General features: G+C 42.1%; 1 protein-coding gene across 1 annotated transcript in view; it reads left to right on the top strand.

The window, feature by feature from the left end:
• Positions 1-1,235: 1,235 nt before the first annotated feature.
• The window catches only part of MAML2 (mastermind like transcriptional coactivator 2), a 334,343-nt gene continuing 323,537 nt past the window's right edge, over positions 1,236-12,041 (top strand). Inside the window, 1 exon segment of the mRNA XM_079101919.1 lies at positions 1,236-3,115. Coding sequence (XP_078958045.1) covers positions 2,603-3,115 — 513 coding nt within the window. The 5' untranslated portion in view covers positions 1,236-2,602.

Genomic DNA, 12,041 nt, shown 5'->3' with positions numbered 1-12,041 from the left:
ACTCAGAAAACTGAAACATTCTAGTTCCAAGCATTTTGATAAGGTATACTTAACCTATATTCTATTGGAGTATACTTGCCTCCATTTCTAACCTAACCGTTGTGAAAATGAAATGGACAAAAGTAGCTCAGTCTATTGGGAACTAAACTGAATAAAATCCAGCCTTGAAATGTTGGCATTTATTTTGACCATTCATTTCTGCTCAGAGCTCAGTATGAAGCAGGATCATGTTACTGAAATGCCAGTTGGTTTAAATTAATGAAGCTCCTCTACTTGAGAACTCAAATCCAAATGACATCCAAATTAGTACTCCTAAATTATTTTTGGCTCCAACTTCCAATATTGTACTTACCTTAATTTACTCTCCACAATTTATATATAGACAAGCAGAAGCCACTATAAGGCTGGCTAAAGACAGGATCATCTAATGTTGAGGAGACAATATGCTCTGTAAGAGTCCTATTTGGTTTGTTTTCTTAAACTTGAAACTCATCTGGTACGTGTTGATTTTCTTCATTGCTTATGTAAACCAGATAGCTATAGAAAACTCTCACCTTGTATTTGGTTGTCATATGCAATCTCAAATTTTCAAAGATAATCCTTTTTTTTTTTTCCTTCTGGAACTAGTATTAGTAATTTCATCATCCTCATATGGATTTTGTTTATCCCTATTGATTTGCTTTGACCACCCAGATTAACCACCCAGAGACACACAGAAAGGAGGCAGATACCACCCACCTGCGTGCCCTTAAGGAAATAGCAACGCTTTCCCTTCCTCTCCACACCCCTCCCAAACACATTCGCCAACTTCCTTACTAATGAACATTTCCTCAACGCTCACCTAGTTCTCGTTAGGGTGCTCAGTGGTGTCATTTACAACATATTGAAAGATGAAAATGATATCCTCAGAGGGGCGTAATATAGGTCTGAAAGGGAAAATACATTCCCTGGCCGGGAATTTCTTAAACATTTAGAGCTAGTGAAATAGTTGCACAGAGGTTGGGGAATTTCCCCAGTCTTCCCCGCATCACCCAGTCTGAGGCCGAGCTGAGCGAAGTCTGTTGAGAGGCGCAGGCTTTGGGATTTACCTCTTCAGCCACTGGGAGGCCCTCTGCGTTCCCCTTTCCCCGGTGCCTGGCTGCGATTACTCACTTGAGCAGTGGCACCAGCCTTCCACCAGGGAGCCTCGAGCGAGCTCTCCCGCCCTCCCCCTCCCCGCCCCCCCGCCCCCCCCGCGGCTTGCTGGCTCTCTCTTTCTCCCTCTCTGTCTCACTCTCTCTCTTTCTCTCCCTCTCCTATCGGAGCACAATGAAAGCCTGTGTATCGCCTGTGTATCGCCGTGACTCCGGGCGGGAGCCAGTGTCAGCAAGCGGCTAACAACAGACGAGAAAGAGAAAGGAAAATACAAGCTACTTTTTTTTTTTTTTTTTCCATCTATAAAGCGGAGCAATACAAGAGATAGAACCACATTGCTTATTGCGAGTCCAGACCCTCAGATCCACTGGCCGGGGATGGAATGTACAAAAGTGGACAGAAAAGTGGCTGGACATGACTCGGTGCAATTTGCTGGAAGTTTGTAAGTTTGACCATCGTTTGTAAATTACTCTCGGAAGAGTTTGTGTCTCTTGATACTGTATTAGAATAGAGCCGGGGGTGAGGAATAGAACCGTAAGCGGGAAAGAAAATATGTGTCGAAGGATCTCTCTCAGTGGCTAGCCACTTCAGATTGCTTTCATTTAAGGCTAGGAAACCTTAGAGGGAATGAGGATTTTGCCGGTGATTGGATTAGCAGAAGAAAAAAAGCATGGTCCCAAAGTCCAATTACTGACATTGTTAACGATTGAAAAGCTGTCTCCTTTTGGGAGAAGACAACATCCTACAGCACCCCAAGGAGGAGATAACACTGGAGCAAAGAGAAAGAGGAAAAATCAAAAGCCAAAAGACAGTTGCCCTTGATTTTTGCACATTTTGAACATTGACTTCAAAACGTTCTGAAACAACACTTCTGTTTTTTGTGTTGTTGTTTTTTTTTTTTTTTCTTTTCTTTTTTTTTTTTTAACCTGAGAAAAAGTAAAGGCTGCTTTTTACACAGATCATGGTAGAAATGTGTTTCTCTGCAGATACATCCCCATAATTTTCTTAAACAACTAGGTGCGGGAGTCCTGCTCTCTATTAATACCTCTCTCAATTCCATTTTCTGTGTGTTTCTGTCTCTTGCTTGACAATCCCTGAATTCTTGAACTAACCCCCAGACTGTGTGTTTACAAAGTACCTAGTGGCTCTTGTCAGCTTCTGGGGGGGTAGAAATCCACCAACTCTGTCCAACTTCTCCAGAGCTGTCAAATGCAATTAGAGTAAGTTGATCAGGGTTTGTTTCCAACTTATCCTCTCCAGTTGGTCTCCATTCTTTTCTCCCCACCCTCTTTTTACTAACTCCCCTCCCCCACACCTTCTCTACTGCTCCCCCCACCTCTGAAGACCTCTATTCATGTGGCCCTGAACACTGAGCTCACATTGTCAAAAACAGATTTGCCTGCAATAGACAACAGTAGCCTCTTTCCACCTCACTATCCCAGAGGCAGCAATCATTGTGTCCAATAAGATGGGGGACACAGCGCCCCCGCAGGCCCCCGCAGGCGGGCTGGGGGGGCCCTCTGGGGCGGGGCTCCTTGGAGGGGGCTCAGTCACCCCGAGGGTGCACAGTGCTATCGTGGAACGCCTGCGGGCTCGGATTGCTGTCTGCCGCCAGCACCACCTGAGCTGTGAAGGACGCTATGAACGTGGTAGGGCCGAGAGCTCAGACCGCGAAAGGGAGAGCACCTTACAGCTCCTGAGCCTTGTACAGCATGGCCAGGGAGCAAGGAAGGCTGGCAAACACACCAAGGCCAATGCCACCGCTGCCACCACTTCAGCCCCTCCACCGCCCCCTGCTGCCCCTCCTACGGCTTCCCAAGCAGCAGCAACAGCAGCCCCACCGCCCCCACCAGACTATCACCATCACCACCAGCAGCATCTGTTGAACAGTAGCAATAATGGTGGCGGTGGTGGGATAAATGGAGAACAGCAGCCACCAGCTTCAAACCCAGGGGACCAGAGGAACTCAGCCCTGATTGCGGTAAGGCACCTGGTTTTCTCATGCTTCTGGCTATGGTCATGTGACCTTTTGTAAAGGTAGAGGTTGCCTTGACCTAATGCAGAATGGATGGCAGTGTAGAAGGCCAAGATGTCACTGATGACCTCAAAGGCCACTGAGTGTGTTGTTTGTGTGCTTTTATACTCTTACTCATCAAATCCCACCAATGCTCATGCATGGATTTTCCACCACCTGTAGAATGTTCCTTAACTGATAAGAAGTCCTAGTTTTCCAGAGGCTCTCTGGGGTCCAGGACTTATAAAAGAAGAGTTGCAGCAGAGGTAGACCCTGTGTCAAGGCCCCTCTTGCTTTGGCTAGCCCGTTCTAATTAGGCCCAACAAGCCATTCTTTAGCCTGGAGGCACTTATCAGTTCAAATGACCTTTATCAAAGCCTTTGCCTTCTTGCCCCATTTCCCCTCCTCCCTTTGAAGTGTCCCTTCTTCTGGTTTAAGAGAACATAAACGGCACTTGTAATACAGAACAAGTTCCCTGAATGTCTACTCGGTCAGTTAAAAAAAAATGGGGAAAATATCCCAAAGATAGACTGGTAAAGGATGTTCTTAGGAGGCCTACTCCCTGATTTCCTGTGGACCCCACCCCACTCCCCACCTAGCTTCTTTTCTAGACACTCAGATCAAGCAGTGATAACTCAAAGCATTTAGGGAAGTGGGTAGGCAAGGAGGGCTATTTACACAGAAGTTATCCTGGGAAGCGCCTTGTATTTAACCACTCCTGGTGACTGCATATCAAACCCAAAAGTTCTGATTAAGTTTCTGACTGGAAGTGCTTCCTCAGAGGCACAGACACACTCCACCCAAGGGAGGATCCCTTGAATCATTGATTCTGGGTCCCAGTCTTGCTCAGGTGACTGCTTGCCTAGGATGTGCTGGCACTACCCACCGGGGTGGGGGTGGGGTTGCTGGGTCAGTAGCCTTTGGATAGGAGGTGGACCCTACCCTGCTCTGGAGCCCTGTGGGCTTCCCCCGTGATTTTCACAGGGCTCCCAAAGTTCTGTGTCTGCTCATGGCACAGTTTTAGTTTCCCCAAGCTAGCTCTGGTGAAAAGCAGAAACAGGAAATGGGCTTGTTAGCCCAAAAGTACTCAGAAAGCCCATAGAACCATATGGTACCTTGTCAATGTCTCCTCCTCCAGAGGAACTGGAAAATGAGCTCTGGAGATCCGGAATCCTCCAGCCAGCCCCCTGAGGTGTTTCCTTCCTCTCCCCCTTATCCCTGCCCTGAGTCTGTGATGGAGAGATTTCCTGGATCTGGGGTCCACGATGCTCTTCTCCCCATCCAGACACACATTTTGCTTGGGATAACCAGAACTCCAACTCCTTGACACCAGCTCCAGGTGAAAAACATAACCACAGTTCCACTGCCCAGTTGTTACTATTTTATCTTTGAATGCAGTTAGCTTGTGGGGGTTATGTTGGAGCTTCGAGGCCTGATTTCCTTTCTCTACCACCTGCTCCATTGCTGCTTCTCTCTGGAATTCCCCAGCAGAGCAGTGGGAGTTTGTTTTGTGAAGGAGAGATGCTAGGGTGAAGGAGGAGGGCAAAGAATTGCGCGAATGGCGAGAAGAATGAAGTTTGTATGTATGTGTGTGTCACCAGCATCTGCAGCCAAAAGTAACTAAATGCCTTGATTGTCCCCAGTAAATTTATAATCTGTCTGCAAGTCTCCCAATAATACGGCTTTGTGTGCCTCACAGTCTCCTGGTAAGTGTTTCTGGGATGATACTCAGAGCAAGGCGCCCAGCCCAGCCCTGAGAGGGGAAAACTGATCTCTGCCCTGGGTGCCAAGACTGGAGGAGCCATGAAGGGGCCGCAGGGGCTTTTCCCCTTTGTAAGGAACCTTGCATGTCCACCTATAACCTTGGGGTGCTTTTGATTTGGGTTGTTTGTTTGTTTGTTTGTTTGTTTTGTCCAACTTGGAAATAAGATGAGGTCTTCTGTTTTTCTTGAGTGCTTTGGGATGTGAAATGAAACCAACTTCAGTGGTTATTGTAGCTTTACAATAGCAATATCCATGTTGTCAAGGAACTGAGGAAATAGCATCTGGCCCTAGCTACATTAGGAGCTAAGCCTGCAGAAGCAAAGGTGTTTATTCTGCCACCTCTGTTCTCAGGGACTCTGCTCTCTCTTCTTCTCTCCAATCATCTCCTAATATATTCCCTCGGAGTGGCTCCCTTTCCAAGTGTAGTGATGATGTGGGAGGTTTGACATTAAGTTAGAAAGGAAAAGGGCAACTTATTTCTAAATGGTTCTTTATTGGAACTGTGGGGTTGCAAAGGTTGATCCACAGCTCCCCTTTTGGTTATTGGAAATTCCCTCTCCATTATAGCTTCTAAATTTGGCACTTTATTACTCAGCGTGGTACTCGGAGATGGTGATGCAAATGCTGTATTAACTTGATAACATTGTGTCCGACAGGAGGCCTGGGCATTCAGGAGTGATTCACCAGGCCCATTACACCAGCAGGTCTCAGTTCAAGCAGGCTTCTCTTATTTTCAGAGACACTGTTAATCTAAAGGGTCTTTGCTCAGAATTCTTTCTTAATTTTATTGCTATTGTGTCCATAACCAGATTTATGTGGTCTGGGTGCATTGAATGTATCACTTTAATAGTGAATTTGTATGCTATAAGTGGCCATAAATGTCCTTTGGAGAAAGGGAGAGAATATTGATCATCTAAAATCAAATACGTGCTGTGTCCTCAGATGAAAGCTCTGTATCCCATATACTTTCTAGTATAATGCCTCATATATAGTGAGTAATATTTGCTGAATGAAGGTGAAAGGACTAGTTCTGTTCAGTGGGATAGTATTGACTTTGAGGTGTGTTCTACTGCATAGAACATTTAATATCTGAGTCCTTTCAATAGCCCAAGTTTCAAGAACAATGCAAGAATAACCTCTAAGCCAGTTCTAATTCTGTCCACATTGGGAACCTAATTCTGCAACCCTTACTCAGCCAGTTTCTTCATTTAGCTCAAGTACAAGTTTAGGGGAAGCCCCACTGCTGCAAAGACTGCAAGAACAGGGCCTTTTAGAAGACTTGGTAGTATAGGGCTTTGAGCAAATCTGAATTTCTAACCACTTGGAGGAGACTTTTAGCACTAAATCATTTTCTAGTGAAGTATGTTTGAATCTTTGAATGAACTGTGAAACTGAATAATTGCTGGTCCATGGAACAGTAAGGTTAACACTTTCATGGTACATTATTAATCTTTCCCTTTTGCCTGAGACAATCTCTTTTTCTGTTGCATAGATTGTGTTACTCGGATGGGTAGATAAGTGGTTCTAAGTCATCTTTGATTATCTTTTCGCTAATGTGGTGTGGGAGAAAGAAAGCAGATCAAACAAGGAGACTGTAACTCTTGGTTTTGTGTCTGCTTGATCACTAACCAGCCGGGTTACCTAGGACAGGTCACTTAGCTGTCATCTGTAAAACAAAGAGAACCATAATGCTGCTCTAGCTTGTTGAGAAAAGCAAATCAAGGTATGTTTATGAACAAGCTGGGGAAAAATTAACTGCCCTGCAGAAATACAAGGCATCTTCACTAATATTGCTACTGATAAACTACTGAATGATGAAAAATAATACCAGTTTGTCCAGGGTTTAAATGTATCTCAGCTTTCGATTGTCTGTTCTCAAGTGGTGAATTAACTTTTATTGTAGAGGAATTGGTATTCCAAATTTAGTGCTGTCAAGATAAAACTGAGATATCAGCTTACTTAAGTGTTCTTAAAGTCCCAGGAAATCCCACTTCTAATGTGCAATGCTGTGAAAGTCTTCGGAATCTTTGAATTCATGTCCTTTACAGCCCCTGCACAGACCTGGGAAGTTTAGGAAAAGTGTGACCCCCAGAGCTCCCAGGAATATTAGAAAAGTCACTTACACAAATGACATGGGAAAGTTAAATATTTTGTCAACAATAGTCTAAAATGTTAATTGTTAGCTTAAGAAAGTCAAACAAGTTAAATCATTGCCAGAGTTCCCTGGTTGTTTGTAACTGATAATAATCAAGTTTCCAATTGACAACTCAAAATTTGAGAGCTGTAAGTTGGGGGCCAGATCTGGGCATCTGTGGCTGTCTTCATGATAAATGTCCTCCCTAGGATAGTGATAGGAGTGTTTACGTTATTTATATATGTAGCCATCATTTCCTTAAGAACTGACCTATTTTTGTTCTGTTTTTCCAGAACAAAGTAATAAGAGGAGAGTTCTTATCTATCCAGGACCTTACCACTTCTGTCAAGTAAATATAAGATCTCACAAAGGCAAAAGGATTCAAGTAGAGACAATTTGGTACCATGCTTTATCAAAAATTGACAGAAAGTTTGCCCTGAGAGCAAGGCGATGTCTTGTAAACCAAGATGTCTTACTTATTTAGATCAATATTTGTTTACAGAAATCATCTGCTTTCTTTGAAATAATATCATTGCTAAGTGATGTTCATCAAATTTTTCTTAATCCTAAACTTTAATGCCTTATGACTTCCCAATGCCTAAAAGCATTTTTAAATATCAAGATGTGGAAGCATGTGTAAGTTTTCAAATCGTCTTAGACATAACATTAAATATGACTAAGACAGTGGCCATCATCTGCTGTTTCTGTTTTCATTATTGTTTGTTCATGTTTGTCCTTAGCACTGTTATTTAATCTCAAAAAGCCTATAAGGAAATCTGGAAAAAAAAAAACATGACCCAGTTCTGCTATACTGGCAGATAACCCTTTCTGAGTGGATTCTGCTACTTCCTTATCCTTTAATCCAGTCCCTTACATACATTCATGTCCATAGGCAGGGCCATGTTTAATGAAAACAACTCTAAATTTTCCTTCTGCTTTTTCTTGCTAATTTTCCTCATGCTCCAGAAGGTTCTGTGGAAGAATGATGGGTAATCCAGATAAAAACAGTCCCTGTTTATTTGAAATCTGGTGGAGAAATCAAGACCACCTTAACAAAGGAATAGCAAACTAGAACTAGGTAGAACATGCTAACTTAAGTAGATTGGACCAAACTGATATAGAAAAACAGAGGGAGAGAGAAACAAATATTTATTTAGCTCTAGACTGCACAGGTCACTTTTCTTACACTTTTTATGTTATGCCTGCAAAAACCAGGTGAGGAGGCAACATTTGTCCCATTTTATAAATAAGGACATTTAAGACTTAGTGATAAGGTAAATGGAAGAATTTAAAGCACAGGTTTTATAGTTAGACCCATGATCCAATCCCTACTTCATACTTCTTGCTGCATGAGTTTGGGAAAATGATTTTTGTTCCTGTTTTGACATCAGTATCTCTGTCTGTTAAGTTAATGCTGTTTAACAAAGTCAGCATAGTGTTTGACACCTAGCAGCTGCATAAAACATGAGCACCTTTAGTAGTTGTAGGAAAGAGATTCTACTCCTAGCTAGGCAAAGCTTTTAGAAGAATGCAGGGCACTGGCAGGGCCTGGAAGAGGGAGGTAGAGAATGCTAAAGGTGGAATGGGAGCATAAAGTGTGGGCATGCAAATGGGCGTGAAAATTAAGATTTGGGGGGACAGAGAACAATAAATGTGACTGACACTGTGTTGGGTGTGAATAGAAATGGGGACAGATGAGGTAATCCATATCCTGGAGAATTTCAGGGTATGGCAAAAGCAAATCAGAAGCCGTGGTAAACAGTGGAGTAAGAAAGGCTCAAAGGAGTCAGCAGCTATGGAGCAATAATAATCCTTCATGTACTTGAAGACGTGTATTACATTTCCCCTCCAGCAGCCTCTTCTCACAGCGCACTGGCTAAGTGTTCTGTACTACCTATCTTCAAGTCCCTAGAGCTGCTTAATGTCTTCCTATTTACACACTTCTCCCATTCACCGTGAGTTATATACAGGATGACATGGCCTTTGGCACTAAAAGGAGATGGTTTCAAAAGCACACTAGTTAGACACAGAAGAGAAACTAAAAGAAGCAGTACCAGTTACCTCTCTGCTTTAGGTTCACTGACCCTTCTTGCAAATAAGAATTGCCCTGCTGATACAGGTTTTTATTTGCTTGATATGTAAACTGATCTTTCTAACCAATGAGTTTACTTGCATATCAACTTGGAAAATATCTTTTCATTAAAAAAAGAAAAATCATGAGCAGAAATTTATGAGAAGCCACAACTCCAGATGGTCTTTGAGATTTACTTATTTACTTGCTGTTAATACAGATGTGTTACAGATCTTTTACTTGCCCTGAGGCTCATTCAGATATTGAAGTAGACTCAAATGGGAGTCAGATTTCCTCCATTTGGTCCTTGTTTACTAGACACAGAAAAGGGACCCTGTGATATAGATGGCAAAGGAAAAAAACAACTCTTTCCCTTCCTGACTCATGGCATGATGCTGGGATGCTACCCTTTGCTAATGGGCTGTCTACCAAATTTGACCTTTTCCTACACATATCTAAGGAACAGGTGCAAGAGAATGAAAGCTATTCCACTTCCTTGAGGGGAACATGGGAGAGGCTTAAATATTCTCCACAGGACTAAGTTAAGTTAGATGGTCAGGCTCTACTATAACCAAATTACTGATTGACTATAAAAATGGGCAACTCACAATACTAACCCATACCACAGTTCTTCACATGTCTCAATGGCTTTAACAGAGTTTTGGAATCTCACATCAAGATTGTGGACATGGGTGCTTTCTAGAATTTATGAAAATTATTAATTCATTCAATAAATTATCATCATGTGTCTATTCTTTGCCATGCCGTGTGTCAGGAATACTCTTTGCCCTCTTACAATTTATGGTCTGAAAGGGGTGTGGACAGTTTAGAAATAGAAGTTGAAGGAGGCAAGGCAGTGGAGAAGTTAAGAAGAGGCTGGCATCTGGAGTGAGGTGACCAGGTTTTCATTCTTAAGCTCTAACATTTAATAGTTGTGTCTTCTTAGGTAAGTCAGTCAAATTCTCTTGCTTCATTTCCCCAGGTGTAAAGTGGTATAGTAGTAACATAACTAATTTCTTAATGATATTGATTAACTGAGTCATTTGCCTGGCACCTTGTAGAGGCTCAAAATATTTTAGTTGCCCTATTTATGTGAGAAATGACATACTTGAATAACCTAACCCCGTACTGTACTTCCAGAAATACATCAGACATTCCTTGGAAGGACATGGATTTTTCTCTTTGATACTTACTTTAAAAGATTAGAGAATGGTACTGTATTATCTAGTTTCCCTCAGTGGTTCAATGTGGAGATGTCACCTGGGATAGATTAACATCTCCCTGGGGTGGGTAAAGAGTGTCCTTGAAAATAGGACCAGTTACTACCTCTCTCAATCCTAGGATCATAGGACTCCTAATCTAGAACTTGAGTGTCTACTTGACCCTGTATTTCTAGAATACAGTCTGGGTTTCCATTTAGTTACCCAGAATCTGGGCTTTGTGGGAAAAAGAGGAATTTTAAGTGCCCATTGAGAGTTTTGAGTCATCAAAACTGAAGACCCCAAACTTATCAATTAAATTATTAATTTGAATTATTGTATAATTCTTAAGTGAATCTGATCATAGTCACAAAAGATTAGACGCTCCCTGCTGTGTAGATTTAAATGCATGCTTTTGAAAGCTAGGTCCCCAGCTAAAGCTGCTAAAGAATCCAGCAACTGCATCTACAAGTCCACAGGCAGCACAGATTTACCCTCTTCCCAACCTTGACCAGGAGTGTGTTGAAAATTCCATGCCTTGATGTGGTTTTTGGCTTGGAATCTTTTCTTTGCTCAGTACCTCCTTAAGTGTGACTTTCTATAAGAAACATGAGGAAGATGTTGCCAGGGCTTCAAAGCAAGTTTTAGTGATTATAATTCTTAATCAAAAGCATGATGTTCCTGTGAAGAAGTGTCAGGATTAGAAAAAAGGTAGTCGCAGTTCTCTGATGGATGATATTTGGGCAAAGGTGGATTTTTTGGACTAACTCAGAATAAAAACTGTCCTCCAAAAATATAATTTTTTTTTGTTTTTTTTTTTGTTTATTTCCCATCATTTAAACTTAGATCTCCTCCTTTCTCACAAGGATTATAATGCTTAGGAAATGTGCCATCAAACTCCATTGAGTTTGTTTTGTTTGAAATGGTGTTCTTGTTTCCCGACTCATTCTGGTAGGTTCATGCATTCATGTGCAGTTACTAACATTGTCACTATTTTTTTTATTAATTTTTTTAAAAATTTTTACAGACACTTTGATTCATTGTACACAAATGGGGCACAACGTTTCATTTCTATGGTTGTACAAAATGTAGATTCACACCATTCATGTAATCATACATATATATAGGGTAATATTGTCTGTTTCATTCTACTGTTTTTCCATCCCAACCTCTCCCACCCCTTTCTCCTCTACACCATCCAAAGTTCCTTCATTCTTCTCTTCCCCATGCCACCCCACCTAGTTATATATTGTCATGCACTTATCAGAAAAACATTTGGCCTTTTTTTTGGGGGGCTTGGCCTATTTCACCTAGCATAATATTTTTCAACTTCATCCATTTACCAGCAAATGCCATAATTTTATTCTTCTTTATGGCTGAGTAATACTCCATTGCATATATATATACCACAGTTTCTTTATCCATTCAACTGTTGAAGGGCATCTAGGTCGGTTCCACAATCTACCTATTGTGAATTGAGCTGCTATGAACATTGATGTGGCTGCATCACTTTAGTATGCTGATTTCAAGTCCTTTGGGTATAAACCGAGGAGTGGGATAGCTGGGTAATGGTGGGTCCCCATTCCAAGTTCTCTGAGGAATCTCCACACTGCTTTCCAGAGTGGCTGCACCAATTTGCAACCCCACCAGCATTGTATGAGTGTGCCTTTTCCCCCACATCCACGCCAACACTTATTATTGCTTGTGTTCTTGATAATAGCCATT

Source organism: Sciurus vulgaris (genome assembly GCF_902686455.1).
Source record: "Sciurus vulgaris genome assembly, chromosome: 11".
NCBI lineage: Eukaryota > Metazoa > Chordata > Mammalia > Rodentia > Sciuridae > Sciurus > Sciurus vulgaris.
Note: the sequence above shows the minus strand (reverse complement) of the source record. Positions and strands in the feature narration are given on the sequence as shown.